The following is a 23,306-nucleotide window of genomic DNA, read 5'->3' on the forward strand; positions in this document are numbered from 1 at the left end:
ACTCACATTTTACCTTGTCTTTTGGTGTGATGGCAACAAAATTTAACAAATCATATTTTTAAGAGTTTCGACGTAGGTATACTAAAAAGGTGTTGCAATACCTCCAGAGCGGCCTTGCACTGGAGGCTGCTGGAAGGGTGAGAATGAAACGTCCTCCACAAGGCTGTACTCGGCAAGGCGAGCCACTGGGTGAAGGACGGACGGAGGACGAGGTGGTGGTACGGAGCATTTTTGGCTTTTGATCGCCGATTAATCAAGTCAACCGGCCGTGGAGGGGGTGGGTGGGGGGAACCGGTTCCTGGAATATTAACAACATGCGGGAGCAGGTGCGAGCGCGCCCAAAACCGCGAGTGTCCTGCCAAAACCCGCATTCCTTGGGCAGCGGCAGAAGGGCGGGTACCGTAGCATTTGGCGCTGAAGATGCAGAAATCCCGTCTAAAGCAATATCGGACATTCTCGATTACGAATGACAGCGTCGAGATAATTGGAAATGACGGGATGTTACCGTAATACAACTTGCGAGGCCGGATTACGCGGACAGTTAATCCGGATTGTATATCCGTACTTCACGGATGTCGGTTGGGCTGTAGTGTAATCGTGTTGCCTGAGTCACGTATTTGTGGAACGATATGTGCGGCTTTTTCTTATGTCACTAGGAATATGGTGGTACAGTGCCAGGCAGATATTTAAGAAGTGCGCCGTAACACCATACGGTGGTAAACGGGTGGTCTGCACGCCGCGAAGATCACCAAGTTATCGAAATAACAGATCACTAAGGCTTACTCTGTTTCACAAACACACTACAGTGGAATTTGGACGATTCGTAGTTCACGGTACTATTATCAAAATTCGGACCATCCTAAATGTTCGACTCTATCAAGACAGGTATCATCTTTTCAACGTCTACTATCGCATTTTGCGATTCACGACCAGGCAAGCACGTGAACTTAAGTGCGTGTAATAAAGCGTCCACCGAAGCTGCAGAGAATTTGCGAGGTACGGTGAATTAAAACGTGATTACAACTTAGGGTGCTAACCTCTTCCATGGGCTTAAACCTTCTAAAGGCGTCCAGATCCTTGGTGTTGAAAGGATGGATTTCAAGAAAGGAAAGTAATTTCAGCAGCAAACTTTCCCGGGCAAGACCGAAATTCCTGTGGTAAACTGCAGGACGCTCTTGACTGACTTTAATTTATTGTACAATTAAAATTGACAAAGCCTTTAGTTGGAAGCACGAAATGATCGATAAAGCTGTTTTATATTATGGTGTGTGTATTTGTGCTTTCAGACAATTCAGCACTTCTTGAGGTTTAATCATAACTTCGATTTTTAAATAATACACTTAAAGAGAACCATTACACAGAAATGCAGATTTACTTAAAACAAATAAATCTGACCAACAGATTTCAACCCCTTAACCGCAGAGAAAAATAAATGGAAGGGGAATTAGCCTTGTTCAGGTACAAATAAACCGAGATTAAATTAAGCTTGCGTTGCAAAAGGGGGTTGAAAGCGACCCTCCCGTGTTCTCTAAGCCAGAGAATTTGTTGAGGATTACGACAAGAAGGGACGAGAGACAATGGACACAATACGCTACTTTGCAAATGAAAACAAACTTCCCTCACTAATTCTGCTGTATTATGTTTACATTTCCGTTATGAAATTGTGTATTAAATTTGGTTGTGTTCGGATTTAACACTGAAGTTTAATAGTAGATTTTTTTTATTTTTCAGGAGTTTTTTTCTACGCCAATGGCACTTTTTATGATCTCAAAAAACGATTTTTCTGGAAAACGGTTCATAACTAGGCCTACTTGCAAAGTTTTAATTGACCTTGGGAATCGTACCATTGACCTCCTCGATTAAATGACCATAGTCACTCCCACACGTTATGGTGAAGGTCTATGAAGTATTGTGTTATAAATCATCTTAGATTACAGAACTTGGAAATATAAAAGTAAAACAGGAATTGTAACGTACACAAAAATGCGTGGGCGTACCCTGAGCCTTACATATCTATGACATACAACTCGGTTCGTTGAAAAAAAAATAGTTAAAGCAATTCAAAATTTCTGTGCTAAAACAAACAAAATATCCCCCTGATTACTCTACAAAACGTCGATCTATCACGCTGGCGCTCTGCTCTTTTGCACGCATATTATTATTTATTTTGCTTTTTAAACCAATTTCAATAGTTTGATGTCCCAGCTTATTTAAAACATCAGCATCGACCTGTAATTATTATAGAATATGTTTCAAACTATTACAATTTCATGTAAACCAGACCGAACTCCATTCTAATAAGCGGAACCACGGCCAATTGGGAAATTACAGCTGCCTTTATTGCAATATTGGTGCATTTATCTAAGAACAACATTGATGGTAATTCATAATGCTCACGAATGATTTAATTAACCACGTAATGGTTTAATAGATACTTAGTCATTTTATGTGCCCTTAGTTCCAATATTGAGAACAGGGAACTCCAGAAAGTCACCGACCCGGCAAGTACAGGTAGGTATTGGGTTTTGTAAGGTTCAATACGATACCACTCCCCCCCCCCCCTCGACGTGAGCGGGTTATGTAAACGTCGTCAAATATATAAGTAAACAATAAATCATACACAAACTCACTATCTACGATGAAAACATGACCGCTCGCTCGCTCGGTAGCAATTGTTACACAAACCTCAGCGACCAATAAACGCTGAATATTCCAAAAGTGTTCAAAACCAAGAACAAGCGCACCTGTACCATATTCTTCTAATTCCTTGTATTTGAATGTGAGAAAGCGTAAAGTGGAGGAAATTGGTGGAATGATCAGATCTCTCCAATGTCTTCCGTCTCCACAAAAGGTTTAATACGGACTTTAAAACGTTCGATAGAAGTAAGAAATTACGAATTTAATCAAAACGAATCTGAAAGAAAATAAGACTGTACATTGATCCAAACACAATTTCTTATTTAAAACATTTTACTAATAAAACGCATTGTATGTTTTTCTTCTTCGAACGCATGGAGAACATGCGATTATGTAAATTTCATGTACATGCTAGTTTCAACATGTTTTCCAATCTGGAAGAGAGAACCCTGTGCAAACTAGCAGAGCTATAACAGCACATCATCAACCTGCGATACCTCAAAAGTACGAAAAGGTCGTTACCACAAAATATACCATGATCATGAGTTCTTTAACACGTTCGGAACGTTACGTCGACGTGTGGCGCAGGCAGAGACGTCGTCTCCCCCGCAGGCCACGGTCCAACGGGCATATAGCTCTGGGGACATCGATAGCTTCCCACAGCGCCACCCCGCCCCACCCACGGCCAACGATAGCCTACATAACCTCTCTGACAAACAGACCAGAAACTGCCCAGCTCTAGCTCTAGCACACCTTTCCCACTGAGTCCCTTTACTTTCTCACACGGTGCGGCGGTGACCTCACTCGGCCACTCGTCTTTAGCAGGTGGAGGGCCTCCGGTTATGGAATCTGCCGTCCAGACCGCAATCTCCCACGAATGTCATCGTCATTACTCAGTGTTCCATTTCGTGTCCGGAAAATTCCGGAAAACACACCTTCCAGAAACAGTTATACTCACCAGCACCTCCTGTAATAAAAGCCAGTAAAAAAAGTTGTAACATTCTAATTGAAAATCAAATGTTGTCTTCGGGTGAGTGTCAGGACAACATTTCATCGAATTAACTACATTTTCTCATGTTCGTTTCTTTCCTCTGCAGGCGTTCTTAAGCTCAGACTATAAGTTCATCAAAGGATCCGATTGAGATTTTGTGGAATTTTTTGCGTAACTTTGTTAATTGAGGAACGCAATGAATTTTGTTTTTAATTTCCTTCTTGTTCGAAATACTAAAGAACAAATCATTTCCTTTGGCCTTTACAGCATTACACCGGTACAACAATAAACCTACAGTCTGGGCCCGTTGGACTCGTCAAAACGTCTTCCGGTGTCCATGCACAGGCGTTCGTGGCTGCCGTGCGACAGACCTGACACGTCTTAGACTCCAGACTAAACAATATTCTGCGAAAAGCTCAATGGTACGTGGTTTGGTATCATTTATTCGTTATCATGCTTACAACTTACACATACTAATCACTTTAGGGTAAAAACCCTTGCACTTGTGTGTGGGGCCTGCGTGTGTATTGGTGTGAAGTCAACCTGACCCCAGACGCAATCTCTATATGCTAATACTATATAGGTCCAATTAAAATTATAAACCTTACAAATCGTTTTTTAAAATTTGTTTTCCCAGACATCATAAAGTCACCTATTCGAACCCTCTTGGAGAGTACACAAAGTTGAAGGACTTACAATCAGGGACAAAACCTGCCAGACTGTTAGGTCGGCACATATTATTTTATGCTCCGGGTCATTTGTCAGGCAATTATTCATTGTTCACAGAACAAAGCCGATAAAGAGGTCGACGTGAGGCATTCTTATCACGACCAATTATTCTTATCGCCGCAACGATTGACGAGGGAGGGCAGCGGCTATCTGTAAATTGCTCTAAATGACAGCTATTTCCAAAGGCCAAGGAACCGTTCCGTCTGGAAAGTACATTACTGAATGGCTCATCATTTGTGATTGGCTTCCTTCACATCGGGTATCCAAGAGCACTGACTTGGTATTAACATTCTTATTGGTTTTGTAACGTTGATTCATTCACAACAGCGTAAGACCAATAAAGCCTTTACCGATTTCAGAAGTGGTACCTTTGCACGTTTCTTGAAATGCAAATATCAAGTTTTTTTAAAGGTCAGAAAGTTTTGTTGCAACGTATTCAATTTGCACCGTGAGCTCTCATTCTGACGACAAAAAGCCACTAACGATTTGTCACAATCCACTGACGCACGTTGATTCCGCCAAAGGATCTATACCGACTCGCCAAACCTCCTGGGTAAATACTCCGTTTACTACGATTATGTGGTTTACGCTGACCACTCACTTTGGTCAAACCCGCGGTAGAAAACTCTTTTAGAAGTTCTTCCGCACCGGTTCTGACACAAAGTGCATATCAGCCGGTTATAAAACTTCCGGAGAGGTTGGTGAACCGGTGGGGCCGAGAAAGTACTTAATATGGAGCTAAATCACTTTCACCGGTCAGGCCAGGCCGCCGGGGTCATCAGCCAAACCCGTGAGTCCACCGTCCACCGGTCCTGCTCCTCGGGTTTGGCTTCCGCGAGGGGAGAAACGCCCGGGAACGGTGGGGCCGGAAGAGGCGATTCTGACACGGTTCCGCTGAAGACCAAAACACGTCATTTCGATCTGCACCTGTCAACATCTGAGAACTGTAATTGTGAATCACTGACATCAGATTATGGACAGTTTACTTTTTGCACCCCTTTCAGAGTCAGCTGCAGGCTAAGCAAATCTATGAAGATACTACATGATGGCTGAGCGTCAGCGAAGCCTATCGCTCGAGAGGCTAGAACATTCGTATTTTTCCGATATCTCGAAAAGAACTGACCTATAGACTTGAAACCTTGCATCAAGCTTTATTCAAACCAAATCATGTATTGGCACAATTATAACAACACAGTTTTGTGTGCATGCCACAATACAATACAACACTACAAGTAATTATTATAAATTTATAGCCTAAACTAAATGAATCTTAACAAATATTTCATACAATGATGGTGGGCAACCTCGTTAAGGCTGTAGTAAACTTCTCCGATCAGATGACACCTCAAAGGCGCCTTGAATACGTACTTTAATGCTAGGCGGTTTCTTAACATCTTCGGGACATAGTTATATATTTTTGTACCATACAAATATAGTGGCTGTACAATATTATTTAGACACTTCTATGAAATCCAAGTTAACGAACAAAAAGTTGAATTTATCAAGTTGCAAGATATTTTGAGATAGATTTCATCTTTAGAATTGAAATTTCACATGAAACCTAATTTCTACATAAATAAGAATGAGTGCAAATCCAACCTTGAAATTTGGCTGAGCGCCATTGAAGCTTATTTACTCAGTAGGCTGACGCAATTTATCTTTTATCTGTAGATCGAATGTAACATTTCTTTTCTGTTTGATTGTATATCCGCTCGCAGGACATCTCGAGAAGTATATGAGCAATGAATGGACTTGAAATGTTGCACGCAACTTCAGCGAAGCCTGTTATGCGACACGTGTTGTGCCACACTCCTCCATCTGGTATTAAAAATGCATAACCAACGTAAACTGAGTTTCCCTGGTGATTGGGGTTTAACTACTCATGTTCCGAAAGCGAAGAAGATAGACAAGGAACACTCTCATCACAAAATAAGTTTCACCCATAGTTATGGGTTATAAGCGTGCAGAACTATTTATCGTCTAGTAACCATCGTAAACTTTTATTGGTAATATATTAACACTATCTTATAAATTTCTAACAATCTATAGAATAATCACAACTAAAAATTGGCAACAGACGGAGACAAATAAATGTAAACTTCAATTGATTTATTGGTTAGTATCAACGAGGAGGCATGCGTCCATTAAACTAAAAGGTATGCAAGAGATTTTAACGCTTACGCAAATTTAAGCAAGTTTTATCTTTTTATTCCTTGACTAATCTAGTTCTATCCGTAATATGAATAGTTTGCATGAATTATATAAGGAAATATATTAAATCTAATACACCTCATCATTAAGTCTTTAATACCTCACCTACTTTCTCAATAAACCGTGAATTCCTATCTGCGTAGTTTTTTACTCTGGTGTGAATTTCATTGATTTCAGTGTTATCATTTGTGTTATCACGAAATACATACGTTATTATATTAAGAACGAGAAAGACTGTGTGAGCAGCATCATACCGAAAAAGAAACGCAGATACATTCTATAAGTAGATTGCTTAACAGTTTAGTTATTTACTCATAATCATTTCACCTGAAACTTGAAAAAACTGGTCAAAAGTACAGCCTAAATATAAAAACATAAATAAAGTTGCAGTGCATTTGAACTTAACTCTGTGGGCTGTTAGGAAAACTCAAGCGCAATTCTCAACCGTACTGAGTTTTTATCTTAACAGACGACTAAAGTTGGTTTTTTTTGGATCGTATCGTTGTCGAAACGAGGAAGAGCCTCCAGAACAAGAGGAGTGTGAGCAAGCGAGATAGCGATGGATGACGGGGTCATTGCCCTCGCATTCCAAGCCCTAGCCCGGCCCGGGCCGCTTATCTGGCGCTAGCAGCTAGCCGATCCTTAGACTCCTCTACCGACCTTTTGGGACTGGTTGGGAACGAGCTTGTTAGGATCTTCTTCTTCGTAATCGGGGATTTTCGGTACCTCTACATCTACCGACTGTTTTTGGAATGGGTAGAACAAGATAGCTGGGATCCTCTTCCTCATCCAGCATCTGGAATGTTCGGCTCCTCTACCGACCTGTACGGATTTAACCGAATAAGAGTCTCCTTTTAACACCTGGGATTTCGAGATGTCCTTAATGTAAGAATTCGTTGATCAGTCAATAACCTCACATTCCAGATTAGGCCATTAATGGGAACTAGAGTTCCTGGTAAAGATTCTGACAGATTCATACGTCCGTCTCCTCCACTGCCGTTAAAAAATCCTATATTGCTCAAAAGTTCAGAATAAACGTCATATTGATTAGATCTAGAGAAAATATTCTCCTCTGACATGATAAGTTATCTCTTTCAGTAGAGCTCAGAAAATCACAAACTGGAGATAAAGGCCTATCGTGAGATGAGGCAAGCTGATAATTGTCTGTGAAGAGCCCTTCGTGACTTCATCTTGATGAAATTATACGGCAATATTTGCAATGTTGTTGTGAAGAAATGCAATAACAAGAAATGTGTGCCTGTGACATGTGCCACTTCATTGAAACCACCACAAAATATCAATCTCTTGTCAACAAAAAAGAAAATGGCAAAGAAAATTAAATTTTAATGATCTGCTTCGTCCCCAGTTAACTGTGACCTTATTTGATGCAGATAAGATAAGATACAGTGATTTAAAATAGCTTTCCTTCAGAATTGCTGCAAATAATTTTCAGAAGATGACTTATTTTCAGACGAAACATTCTTAAGTTACATAATGAATGTATAGCTTAAATACAGAACTATACTTTAAATAATGGTTAATGGGTAACCAACCGGTTTTTTTTCTTAATCGTAAATTCGCGGCAAAAATTTGTTTTAAATTCAAGATTTCCAAGAAAATCCTGGAAAATCCTGTTTCCTTCACAATTTCCAAGAATTTATCATATGTTGTCCAAGCAACTTGTCGGCGTTCCAGTGAATTCGGAGTCCTGGAATCAAAGAAAGACCATTCATCACTGAATTCCGAATTCCGCTTAGCGACAGACGAGAGAGATGGAGAGAGACGACTCTGACGGAACAGATGCGAAGAAGTGGACAATGCCGGTGAAACGCTCCGACAGATAGACAGACGGACTGAGGCAGATGATGGTCGTGACTTTCTAAGCACCTGTCCCTTCGCTTGGCCAGAGAAAGTGCCGCAGTGTTTGACCACACTGACCACAGCCGTGTACAGTACCGCAGTGCATACATAAAATTGCAAGGCAAACGTTTGCAACTTTCTTTATATATCAACTTTCAAATTAATGCCAGTGAACGAGTCAAGTGAAGTTTTAAAATTCACAATTTGCAGCTAGTGAACTGACACAACTGAATATCGTAAGCTCAACACAACGTTACGTAAGTTCTTACTGAACCGATTGCAGGTTATCGTTTTCCGGGATGACTGAACTTTGCTGCTCACTTTTTCACATATTGACTCCAAAATCAGTACTTTGGTATTATTCGGACGCCAATTTTTTTGAACAGTGTTTCTTACCGGGGATCAACAATTATTAGAAAGAACGGACTTTTTAGGCCCAAAGTGAAAATTAGACACCATTATGACGATCGGTTCTCGATTTCTGTCTCCCGGAAGGAAGCGATGTCGGCGAGGAGGCAATTTTGTCCCTATCTACTATTTGTTCTGTCTAATATTGTAGTTTTTAGGTCCCCGGTATGAAAAACTCAAATCTTCCAAAAATAGTAGCTTCGGGACAATACTAAAGTACCCCAAAATACGTAGAGACAATCAGTGACACGATTTAAGAAGGACCTGCCCGAGTCCTTAATAACTTTTGAAGTTTGCAACTGCCAACACGTACAGTATAGGCTATCATCAAATATCAAGAGAAACTAGCAAAATACTAGCATACAGCTATCATAATACTAAATGACAGAAACTTTTAAAATACTTGCATGGGGAAAACTATTTAATTTATAACTTGTAATGCTTCCTCTAATTTACTACCTATAAAATATGACGCGTTTCCTCTGCTCAGTAACAGAAGTTAAAGCATTTGCTTTAAAAGATGTGATGCATTATTACAATGCTACGACATCACGCAAGTCACGATTGAATTAAAATAACCTTATTTTTATTGCTTTTAAACTAATAAACATTAAAGTCGCAAAACGTTATTTGTAACCTTAACAGACTACATGTACGTACACCACATCTTTCATTCAAGCAAGACTTCAGTATCAGGTACATGTAAGGTTGCATCGATTTTGGGTTAGGAAAAATACTTTTTATGTTATATTTATAGTACACTAGCTGTTTCCCGTGGCTTCGCACGCTTTACGTAAGCCTTGCCCATGTATTTGCACTTCTGGTTCAAGTGCATTATATTTCTAACACCGATGTAGAGTCTGCCATGTTGTCACGATCAAGAAAATCTGTGTATGCTTATTATATAGCCATTATACACGTACATGTATTTTATTATAAAGCGGTCAAACAGTCAAGCTTTAAGTTCAACCATATATTTATCATAAAGACAAACATATATTCTAACTTAGTGCCTTCAAATAGTCTTTGGCAAATTAATATACGTAACTGTCTCGTAATTGCAGTTTATAATGTGCAGGCGCTTTGAAAACTTTTATATTTTGCAGCACCACCTCGTGGTGAGTTTTATAAATGAGTATAGCATATAAACCTTCTCCGTCGAAAAGTACATATACATTCAAATTTTCATAATGATCGGTCAAATAGTGTACGATTCCATAAAGGACAAACACACAAACATTCATTTTTATATATATAGATATATATATATATATATTATATATATATATATATATAGAAGATAAGATAACTCCCAAGAATACAAAAAGTATAAACAAACCCATTCCAAATTACTGAAATTATATTAGATTATACTAAATTAAAAGAAAATCACATTTATTATATATATTTTTTTAAACGAAATTATTTTTTTTTTAGTTAAAAAACCCCAACCTCACTCCATGAAGCAACAACACGTACACACACTGTACAAGTTTCACATTTTTTTCTTCAGCAGTTTTTATCCGGGCTTGATTAGAAAACCCTGAATTGCCCACTTTAAATGCTCATGTACTCAATCTTAAAATGCCACGTGAAGTGATAACAATTTGTCAACTTTTTGTGTAGCCTATTCTGGGAAATTATCTTAATGGACTATGAATCTAACATAAAAAATATTTTACGAACCCAAAATCGATCGCAACCCCTGACCTCATTGCCGCTTACACTAAGTGAAACACCTCGCTCAACAAAAGGTCTGGGATGTAATTTTTTATTTAAAATGTACCGTAATTGATCTTTTTCTGCAGAAACCCATATCATCCGCACTACGGAACACCTTCACATTTCGGACCATCCCAAGATAGTATAAATAGAAAAAACATATCCGAGACAAGAACTAATCCCTAGGGAATAAATCTTCGGTTCGCGAGATTTTTTTGTAACACAATATTAACAATTTCAACACATTCAGAGTCCGAATTGGGTATGGAGTCTAAGGTTTGTAATGTCGACAAACTAAGGTATAATGCGTGATACAAATTATTATTATTATTTGACTACAACTTTAAGTTTATCTTTAGTTAAGAGAGTGATGTACCCTTTCCCTCATTTATGATTCAAATATACATTTTTTATGTCGACAGTGGGGAAAAGGTAAGGGGATGTTTATGTTAAGTTACAGAATATTTGGACATAACCATACATGTCCATCTCCTATCACAAATTTCCCCCCAGAAAATAATTTGTACTTGAAGACTTTTGTATTTTTTTCTGTTTGTTTGACCCTTTTAGCACAAAATAATAAATTCCATGTAGATGATTAGTTTCATATGGTACTAGCTTAACAAAAAACAATATTTACAAAAATGACAATAGTTATCTCTTTAATCCAACCAATCATGTATGTGACAATTTATTAGTGACCATATAATTGAAGAGAGAATGTGGATTCTGGATTGGATAAAGTAGAAGATAATATTTTAATACTATAAACTATATACTATTTCCTTATGATCCTTCTCTCCTAATATACTTCCTCTAACACTGTTAGAAATTAGTAATACTTAACTGAAATATATCTTTCATCTTTTTGTTGTTCACCGCCACCCATTTTCCTGTATGATCTCATTCAGAAAGGTTTCAAGATCTATGGAAATAGGATTCGTTCAGAAATCCTTTTTCGATTATAAGTGAACTAGTAAGGTGTGATTACTAATTAGGGATTGCAATAAGACTTCTTTGATATGACCATTCAGAGTATTACTTATTATTTAAAATATTCTAACAATAACTTTTTAAAATATTTTAATATTTTTAATATAAAACAGCTGGTTAATGTTGCACATTCAATACCAACATATGAACTGCAATTTATAATAAGAAAAAAAGATAGTTAAAATCAGAAAATTTCATTTTCATACATATCTGTTTTAAACCTTTGGAGTCTGAACAAACTATGCTAAAAGATTCTCCTTCTCTGTAAAGGATTCCAGAGTTGGATTTGATTCTGAAAAATATAATGTTTCTCTTTGAAATTCTTTAGACAATGAATTCATCAATGAGGTAGCAGGCCACCTTTGTCATGTTTACACAGATGATGCATGATGTCAAATATGAAAATTGTTTGTTATAAGTTCATTATTGATGACAGATGATTTGAAAGAAACAAAAATAATTTAAAAAACTTTTTATAGTAATATATATATAACAAAATAAACAAGAAGTCTTGGAAACATGTTATCTTAAGGTATTTTAAAACATATAATTAAGCAAGTAAGACACACATACTACTGTAAAATTTATCATCCTATTGTTTTAGTTAACCTTTTTCAGGCTTAATCTACTGTATATCAAAATTTAGTTCATTCAAAACTGAGCTTTTACTTCCACTGAATACTCGTACTTGGCAAAAAAATGTAATTTAGTTTGCTTTACGCTTAGAATTTTGCCTAAGGCTCTCGTCAAAGGTGTAATTGGACATAACAAGAACAGAATATTTTTGCATGCTTGTACGGGATAACACGAATTTACAAACTTTTAATAGAATATTTATCAAACAAAAGAGAGCTTTAGAAACTATATATTAAAAAAAATTAAGTACCATTGTAAATCGTTATTCACTTCAGCACAAATAAAGACTCCCCAAGTGTATATATGTTTTTATAATTCGTAAATTTATTGTAAAAATCAAGATTTGTTTATAAATAATATTCAGAGCTCCTATAAAACACAACATAATCAACTTTGTTTCATTCCCTGTTCGTTCCTCTAGTAAACTGGAACAATCGACTTGCTACATGATATGCAAAATAATCAACAAACTGTATAAATTGACCACAAATGTAGTATTATATTTGAACTTAATTTTAAAATAGCACCTTTCAAACCAAGCATTTACTTACTCCATGGAGGAATATTTTAAACCTCAAATGTACCTTTAAAAATGGAAATAATAAAATGAGGTACATGATGATGGTTGATTCCTGAATCTCTAATTTGTTACATTATCTATATTAGACAATTATTTTATTTTATTATGCATGATGGCAGTTCCTTATTTACAATCTGTATAAAAATGGGAAATAAATGTCTTAAGTTGATTGATAATCAATATAAAGTTCATCGTTGATGGAAAAAGTTCATAATCCTGTTATATTTTTTCAGGAAGATTGTGAAATGTACTTCTGAAATTTCCACTACTTACTTAATTTAAAAATAATACATATTATATTGAAATGTAAATAGATTTATGAATAAATAAATGAAAAGAAATGTAATAAAATACAATATCTCATTCTAATTTGTACCTATGTTATAAATGCAGTACAAGAATTTTATTGGAAACTGCAACACTGAGTATTACTAAAATCTGACGTTTGATTGAGATGATTCCTAAATGTTTCACACAATTAACTTCATTTATTTAACATCTTACCATAATGCTAGTTCTCTACTATATGATCTGCTAAGTGAATAATTGATCCAGTCACTATATCCAACCTACTAAAGTGCTTTTCTTTACAATTTAAACTTGTACTGCTCACAGACATTTTCCTCTCGGAAACAGATTTATGCAAAACTTCCATACGTTTTCATAACAATTGGTGTTTTACATTCGCTCCCAGACTTGACACAAGATGACTGCTGTATCCTTTGTTTAAATCCCATTATTAACAATTGACCATTTGAAAGGGTACAATATTGTGGACATGTGCCATAGTTAAACTTCGTTAGTATCCGTCCTGACCAGCTCAAGTGTTAGTGTAGGTCTCATTTATCAGGTGCTTATCATGCTTAACTTTGTTGTCTAACTTTTAAAACCTGACAAAGGAGACAGACAAAGATACCATTTGAAATGTATCGTTACAGTTAAGACAAAAAAGGATGACAAAATCTAAAATTTTGTATCCTTTTAAGTTGCCTACGCTTCAGAGCCCACTAATAAGACTATATTCCGTTGGGGACCTAAAATTTTAAAGTAATATATTGTATTCAGTCAAAATGAAGTAGTACTAAAGGTAGTGTCAAAATGAGGCAAGCATACAAAAGCATTTTAAATCTTGATCGAATAAAATATTCAGTCATTTACTGAAGGTTAGCAAGTTTATAAGGCCTATTAGTTCAAAATAAATATTTAACAAATTTTTTCACATACTTGTTATTATATAACTTATTACTGTGTTATTATTAATTCTCATATATTTATTATTGTTATTTATTAATTCAATACTATATTTATGCTATTTTGCTCCGATTTTTTTTGTACTGTTGGAAGTGAAATAAATAAATTTTAAAAATGTAATAGGCCAACAGGGAGGTGTGGGGGTCAATATAATTTCAAATTAAAACAAACTGTAACTTAAACAGTGAAGCAAGGACGTCATTTTACATCTAAATACCCCTTACGTTTACAAATATAAGGGTTCATTTCCTGTAACATCAGACCTGGTTCCAGTTTCAATCAGTATGAAACTGAAGACCCAGGGACCCAACATTTAAGGAACCTAAAATTTGCCACACTCTTTTAGCTAGCAAAGTTACTACAGGTACGTAAATAACAGATTTAGAATACTGTGCCCCCTTAAAAACTTAAATAAAATCTGGGTAAGCAGAAAAAACACCACAGTAAAACATTAACATTTTCCCCCCGCACCAGTAATTCTGTTCAAAACTATGTTTATGGAGTAATTCAACTACCAATGTAAGCCCCCTCTTCAGACATCAAATCTTAAAACTTGAGTAACATCCAACTTTTTCTGTTTTAAATATTTCAGCCTTCAAGAATGCAATTGTGTTACTAATGTTTCAACGTGGTGTGAACCAGAAACTTAAATAAGTTAATCATGACACCACTTGTGTGTCTAAGGACTGTGGTTACTGTATCACGCAAAAAGTAAAGAATTAAAAGATACCTGAAATCCAGTACCAAAATCACATCCAGTAATGAAGCATAAATAAAAAATCAATACAACATAAATGTATACCTAACTTTGTTTTAAGATTTTAAACCTAAAAAGAGGGCATAAATACATTCTCGAAATGTTAAATAACGTAATTCTATTATGCTATCATAATAATTTTGCCCACAGTATTGTAAACATTATAGTATAACTTAGGGATGTATATATATATATATATATATATATATATATATATATATATATATACATTGTTTTAGGAAAATTTTTCTCTAGTATCTGTTCTACTACAATGGTTTTGAAATTTTATAAACACGGTCAACTTACTTAAACATTAATCTGGCTGTACTTAAGTATGGGACTCTTAAATGAATTCCGCCCCACACATCACCAGATAAAGGGTTCAGGAGAATAGTTCCAAGATCCGTTCCATTGATAACATATCAAATATCTGTCATGCATCAGAGCCACATTTTCCAACATCACTGATTGTCATGATGTACCTTGCTACTTACTTAGATCATCATCAAGAATTTCCAAATATTTGATAACTGAATAACCCAAATTATTTTCAAAATAGTGTATTTGAACCTGGACAACATCATGTCCGATGTTACGTGCTCTGTCGAATTAATCTAGTATGTCACTCACACCTGTGAGTCACTAGTGGATGCCCAAGAGTTCCAATATAAACCACATCAGGTGAGGAGAAATTTGGTTAGAGCATGATTTTTTTATGGGATCCAGTTTGTCAAGTATGAAGCAACTTGCTGTCTGAGTCAGCCTGAATCACAGATTGAGATTTAGCTGGACTCAGTTCTTGGGCATAAAACATTCTGTCTAAAACCATTGAATTGGAAGAATATGTATGAATTTAAGAATTAGCACAAAATTCTTAAAAGCAATGTAAATTTTCAGACAGTTTCATAAGTAACGTTGCAATTTATGTAATGCTGTTGTTGGATATATCGCAACACAAAGCCAGAAAAATCTTCAATTAGTTGAAAGCAAAATGTAAATTCTTAGATTTGAACAGAATAAGAATTTCAAAATATTACTATATAGCCAATGACCGTACGTGGGATTATTAGTAGTCTAAAACACTGTAAAATGTGGTTTTTTACACAGGATATTTGTCAAGTTTATTCATTATCTCAATTTTGAAATACAAATTATTTTTCTGGATTGTTCTCGGTTCATAACTTATGCTAGTCCTACACGTTAAGCAATTGTTAAGTTTGATATTTTAACCATTCAAATTTAAACAGCTTACTATTACATTATGAACAGTTGGTCTCATAGCAACAACGAGACCATATGATGTGAGACTTCATGGATTCAAATTCCATTCATGAGTGCTCCAAGCATAGTTTCTAAAACCATATTCCAAACTAAAATCAGAGGCCAAAGACAAGTATATATACTCTGCTAACATGCTTCTGGCATTCTTCAAACCTTCACACTGTTAACAATAAGATATAGGCTATATTTCAAATTTAAAACAATAGCATTTAAGAGCTGTAGTGGCAGTGATAATAATTTTTATTCCATTAGAAGAATATTTTTACAAATATATCACCAAAGCGAAGTTACGTTAGTTCTCATTGCAGGCTATATTCATAGTCATTTAAATTTAACCTTACCTTAATTAACTAACCAACGCACTACCCATCAAAATCAGACTGCTTAGGTAGTTTGAGCTTGAATTTAGGTACTAACTCGAGGGATGTTTTTAATTTGTGATCGGTACTTTCTCTTATCATATCATCTAAAGTGATCTGGGCATGGGAAAGTATGATCAGAAATTGCTATATCAATGTGGGCTTCAGGGGCACCCTAGCAGAAACTAAATACATCCCTCGAGATATTATCCAAAAATCAAGTTCAGACTATATAGTGTATCAACTACACTTCAGGTTGAATGAGATACTAGACCTAAGTAATGCACCACATGGACAATAAACATCAGATCACTGCCTGAATATCAATATTATCTTTCAATCATCAGACAAGTTTGCTTTATTCTTTAACTTTCTAATCAGAAATGACACACTTCAATTTAATTCAAAACAAACCTGGATAATTTAAAATCATGTAGGTCCTCCAATTGGAATATTCGATGAACACAATACTTTATGTATTCCTTTGTATTTTATTAGTTATTTCGTCTTTCCGACACTTAAAATGAACTGAAGTGTAATTAATATTATTCATTTTGTAATATATTCCAATAGTAAACTAACTGAAAGTGATGTAGTAATCCTTGAGTATTGACTTGGTTTTACGAGTTTTCATGAAGTCTTGTTTAGAACTTAGGCTTTACAGTGTGAAAACTTAATTACCCTAGGTTACCAAATATGTTTCACTCATGATTTAACCATGAGTAGATGCCACATTAGATCGAAGTAGAATGAAATATCAGTAGGCATATGGTAGCTTAAATCGGATAGTCTTACTGAAGCAATCGGAGTAGAACAGGTCTGAGTGGAAAAATAATCAGTTATTGATATCAAACATACACTAAGAATGAGTTCAGCTTATTTTCTGAATAGTATAGGCAGCACTTACAATGATATATGTAGCCTACCTTAAGAATTTTTGGAGTTACAATTGATTATATCTCCACTGTAATCCCTCAGTATCACTATTGGGTATTTTTACTATAGCCTAATAATTACATATCAGTAAACTTACTAGGCCTACACTATTTATTACTAGTATCATCATTTTCACAAGAATATGTAGTAAAATGACTTACCCTATTGCTTTCCAGAGCTTCAGCACTGTGTTCTTCTTTTTGACGAAAACAATTGGTACACTTTGTCTTATTGAAAATATTTGGAGCAAATTTTCTACATTCACCAGATCTAAGCAACGGCCCAGACATTTTGAAAAATTATTAGGCTAAATCAACTTTTGCCAAAAATTTTTAATTGAAACTTAATTTTAACAGTTTAACTTTTCAAATGTTTTAGCCCACTGGCTAAATTTTTTGTTACAGTCTACATGTTGGTAAACACAAACACATACCAGACTGCGTAGATAACCCTAGCGTTCCCTTCGCGGCACTAATATCCACATCTTGGTAACTAGTAGGATTTAGCAGCCGAAATTCAACACGAAAAACAGCGTTTCTCACTGAGGTACACGCTTTACATTCCACAAAAACTGATCAGCAAATGAAAAATATGCTAAACAAGTTTTATTAATCTGTTACCAAATGATGACCACCGATTTCTTAACTGACAACCAACCTTCTCAGTAGGTAAACTGAACACTAACTCAAGCAGCAGGCAGCCACCATACTACAACTGCAGACAGTGACAGGACGGGAGAGGGAAGGGGACAAACTCGAGGCTGATAAAAATTAGTACTCCTAGCGCATTCTGTTGGACACATACATCAACTTAAACCTGGCAAATCCGAGCTTTTTAAGTGTTTCATGAAACAAATATATATAGATATTTTTCAGGCATATTCATTAAAAATATATTTGTTTATTACAGCTGTATGATATATGGTGTACTGTGAATTTGTTTATGTTTTAATACCTACTTTAAATATCAATACTCTATGTATATCTATTTATATTTCAATATCCTGTAAGACCGCTAAATTTTAGTTTGACGACCGATAGGCCAATACTAAACTTATGCTACACTTTGATTTCTGAAACGATTTTTTTCAAATTCTACATAAACTTTACATGAATATACAGTTGGGAAGAAACATTCATCCTCATTGAACAGAATCTGCATACCATACAATTCTAGAACACATTCTTCCAATTTTAATAACCGTTATTTCTATAAATGTGGTTCATTAAATGGACCCTTCCACGTATAATTTCTGATCTTCTGAGTAATGATTCCTAAACAATTTACAGTTGAAGCCATAAAACCAATTCCTTGTAATTATTTCACGAATTTTGATATGGGTATTGAATAAATAATTAATGGTAAAACTAATGGGTGGGTCATTGTTAGAATAAATTTCAATAATAAAATAAAATTTAAATAAAAAATTATTTAAAGTTACATTTTAGAGTAAGGTTAATTAGCATGCTTTTTATAAACAAAGATTGATTTTACTCCTAACAAATAAATTAATTTAGGCTGTAATTTAAATTTATATGTAACAATATTAAACAAATATATAATAGTACATAAACAATATATTAATAGCATAAAAACAATTAAATAATAATAATTGGCTGAGCCTTGGCGAGGCCTATCACTCGATTGGCTGGTATTAATAGGTACCTAATTTTATACTCTAAAGCAGGTAACAAAACAATGTATTATGACCAAATGGTTCAATTCATACCGGTAAAGTAACCACAGAAAATATTTAAAGTTGACAATGACAACAACAACGTGTGTTTACAATAAGAAGCAAATTCTAAACCATCCAAAATTCAAGGTTGCACAATAATTGATAAGCCTAGGTTATATCATCAGTAGATTGGATACAACTCGTATGTTTATCACCTGTCAGCTTTAGCTATTCTGTCATCATTATTAATGTCTTAGATATTAATGTTTTTCGAATATAGTAATTATTTAAAGAAGATAATAAAAATTCCTCTTCACTTTTAAAGGCCTCCAAAAGAGCCATTGGTAGTAAGCAACCTCGCTTCGTTAAAATCAATGACTCAATGATGTTGGAATCTACCTGAGGAGCCATTCCCTGGCACATCCTCACTCCGCAACTAGCCTAGGCTAGTTTAATGGTGTCCGATCCACTATTTATATGGGAAACACCACCATTCGCTTGATTAACGACATAATTTAGAGGCACCAACAAGACTGGCATAACTTTTTGTTCAACAGCTGTCATATCTCATACATCTGAACAGAAAAAGTGAAAAAGGAAACTTTGCTAGTGAGTTTGGAGAAGGAAGATTAGACGATGACAGAGAGAGACAGAAGAACAGTGTTTAATCAAGAGACACTAAAATAGAGTGTTGGGGATGACGAGGGGTGATTTACCGAAAAAGAATTGACATTAGAGGTTAAGGAGTTAAAGGATAGGAAAGCACATGTCTATGATGGAATTATAAGTGAAGTCATTAAAGGGATTTACGGAAGAATGAGAGGCACTCATTCTCATTGGACGTGTACAACACAATGTTGAGAAATAGAGAATTTCCAGAAGTATGGAAGAAAGGAATTGTAAAGGTATTTTTAATCTTAAAGGGTGAAAATAAAGACACGAACAAAAAATTCGTATAGGCCAGTTACACTCCTACCAGGGTTGGGTAAAATTGGAAAAAGAATTGTGGTAAGAGAGTGGAAGAACGGCTGTATAGGAAAAAATAGAAGAAATAGTTTTCAATGCGGGTTTACTAAAGGAGTACGATCTGTATTGCTGGATATGAGGAGGGAAGTCGGTAAAAATGTGATCGGTCTGTCTCGGACATTTCCGAAGTTTTCGACTCTGCGTGGTGACCCGAGGTGCTGAGAGTATTCAGAGAGTGGCAGTGCTCATATAGCATCTCTCGTCTGATCAGGGATTCTTTCCTTCACATAAGTGTGGCGCTGACTCATTTGAAAATTATAAAAGGCTGCCCACAGGGCTCAGTGGTTGAACCATGGATTGGGTTTCTTCGATTGCCATTTGACAATTGGATATCGGCCTGAACCTATGCAGGTAACGGACTGCTGCGGGTAAAGGCAAATACGAGCCCAGAATTAACAAGAGTATTAGAGCGTTATAAATTTTAATAAAAGATGGGAGATATATAGAGAAGACGACTTTCTCAAAAGAGGACAGATTTGGTACCGCTTAAAGAGAAGCTGGTGGAGAGATTTATTGCGATGGGAATGAGATATAAAAACTCAGTGTTTTCGTTAAGCAAATTATTTAGGAATATTGATTAGAGGTAGAGTTTGCAGGAAATTATGACCATGAAATTGAAAAGACTATGATAAAAACATTCGGAAGATTGAAAGTACTAGCAAAGGCAAAAAATAGCTTGAGGTATGAGGTGTTTAGAAGGTTGTATATCGGCGTTGGAACCAATGGTTTTGTACGGATGTGAAATGTGGGATAAATGCATGAGAGATTGAGGAGAAAAGGCTGTCTATGAAACTTCAGTGAAAGTTGCTGCTAGGAGTGATCAAAGGGTACATCACAATATCACAAAAAGCAGTAGAGTAACTTCTACAGGCATTCCTAATGATTGAAGAGAAGAGAGGAAGAAACGATAACATGACAGAGAAGAAAAGTATTAAGGAGACTAAGAAGGTAAGAAGGGTGGAAACACTGGTTGAATGGCAGATAAAACGAAAGCGAAGCCCTAAAGAAAGAGAAAAGTTCGCCTACGTACCAGTGACATGAGACATAGAGAAAAAGTCAAACGGGAGACGGACCACTGTACAACACAGTTTGTAAGCATACATAATAAACATTAGTATGAACGCGCAAGAAGATAATGAAGAGCTAAACAAGTACAAAAGTCTCTCTCAGCATAGTTGGAAGAAATCTAAATTTCACATGTGGCTCTTATCACGAATTATCAAACCGAAGATACATTTTTAGTTTAGAGTTTAGACGTTGAATTTGAACAAAACTAATGGGAGGATAACACACACACACACACACACACTCTCTCTCTCTCTCTCTCTCTCTCTCTCTCTCTCTCTCTCTCTCTCTCTCTCTCTCTCTCTCTCTCTCTCTCTCTCTCTCTCTCTCTCTCTCTCTCCATGTGTCAAACAAATGAAAGACCGTAAGGCACCGGGATATGACGGAATAAAGGGCGAAGTCGTCAAGAGAAATGTACGGACGAATCAAAGGTACGCTGCTGAACTTGTACAACAAGATGCTGAGAGAAGGCAGGTTTCCGGACGTCCGGAAGAAAGGAATAGTGAAAGTATTCTTGAAAAGCGAAGATAAAGACCCGAGCAAAGTCAAATCCTACAGGCCGGTGACCCTCCTACCCGTGTTGGGAAAGTTAGGGGAAAGACTGGTCGTGAAGAGGATGAAGGATTGGATGGAGAGAGAAAATAGGACGAATGCTGCTCAGTATGGTTTCACGGAAGGTGTGGGGAACAGTCGATGCATTGCTGGACATGAGAAAGAGAGGTTAGAAGAATCTGAGGAAAAATACGTCGTTGGATTGTTCCTGGACATCTCCGGAGCGTTCGACTCCGCTTGGTGTGGCCAGAGATCCTGAGGGTGCTGGTAAGATGGCGGTGCCCCAACAACATCTACCGTCTGGTGAGGAACTACTTTAGGGGGGGAGGACAGTGACGCTGAGAGCTGGCAACGGTGAGGTGAGCAAGAGCATCACAAAAGGCTGCCCCCAAGGATCAGTGGTGGGCCCTCTGTTCTGGAATGTCCTGTTCGATGGGTTCCTACGGCTGCCATTTGAGGAGGGTATTTCGGCGAGAACTTATGCGGATGACGGACTGCTGCTGGTGAAGTCCAACACGAGTCCAGACCTCATGGGGAAGGCGACAAGAGCCCTAGAGCTTATTACAGGATGGGGAGGAAGAAAGGAAGATGACGTTTTCGAAGGAGAAGACTGTGATGGTATTACTCAAAGGAAAGTTAGTTGAAAGGTTTATCCGTTGTGAACATGGGAGATGTGACAATCCGGTGCTCGAACGAGACAAAATATCTAGGAGTAGTAGTGGGAAGCAGGATGAAGTTTGCAGGGGCATTATGACCAGGTGATCGACAAGGCTATGAAAGCCTTTGGAAAATTGAAAGGACTGGCAAAAAAATCATGGAATGAAGTGTGAAAACTTAAGGAGACTGTACATCGGAGCGCTGGAGCCCATGGTCCTGTACGGCTGTGAAATGTGGGGGCAAAGAATGAGAGGAACGAGGAGAGAGGTCGAAGCTGATGAGCCTGCAGAGGAAGATGCTATTGGGAGTGATCAAGGGTTACAGCACAATATCCCACGAAGCTGTGAGAGTGATTGCCGGAGTGATCCCGCTAGACCTGATGGTAGAAGAAAGAATCAAGCGAAGAGGGGACAAGGAGGAAGGGTTAGACAGCGGGGAGAGCAGGGGGGATTAGAAGAGAAGAAACACTTGACGAATGGCAGAGGTTGTGGGAAAAGAAGCACTAAAGGAAGAGAGACGACATTTGCGTTCGTCCCGGATGTGAGGATCAGGAAGAAGGTGCACTGGGAGACGGACCACTACACCACACAGTTCGTGAGTGGACATGGCAACTTTAAGGCCAAACTGAAGAGCTTTAACCTCGTGGAAGATGACCGCTGCACCCACTGCGGAGAGCTGGAGACATCTCAGCATGTGCTGATGGAGTGCTGGTTCTACGAAGAAGAACGGAGAGATTTGAAGGAACTCCTCCGACGGAAGATGTGGGCTTGGGAAAAGATAAACTTTCTTAGAAGTAAAGTATCAGCACTGGAGTTTTCACGTATGTGTAGACGGATAGGGAGTAAGAAGCATGACCTAGAAAATGCCGGAAGACAGCAAGCAGCTTGAAGAGGAGCAGAAGAACATAGGCTGATAAAACAAAACGAAAAGAAGAATTCAAAATTCCGATGATCCTAGTACATAAGTGCTAGGTGAGG

At 36.8% G+C, this 23,306-nt stretch overlaps 1 protein-coding gene across 3 annotated transcripts in view; it reads right to left on the minus strand.

Annotated features, from left to right (window-relative positions):
* Positions 1-18,069, minus strand: part of LOC124367497 (protein outspread) — a 250,443-nt gene extending 232,374 nt beyond the window's left edge. For all 3 annotated transcript variants that reach the window (XM_046824355.1, XM_046824356.1, XM_046824354.1), the window contains exon 1: positions 17,513-18,069. In XM_046824355.1, coding sequence (XP_046680311.1) covers positions 17,513-17,641 — 129 coding nt within the window. In that variant the 5' untranslated portion in view covers positions 17,642-18,069. The remainder of the gene's footprint in view (positions 1-17,512) is intronic.
* Positions 18,070-23,306: the final 5,237 nt, after the last annotated feature.

This window comes from Homalodisca vitripennis, chromosome 8, assembly GCF_021130785.1.
Source record: "Homalodisca vitripennis isolate AUS2020 chromosome 8, UT_GWSS_2.1, whole genome shotgun sequence".
NCBI classification, from domain to species: domain Eukaryota; kingdom Metazoa; phylum Arthropoda; class Insecta; order Hemiptera; family Cicadellidae; genus Homalodisca; species Homalodisca vitripennis.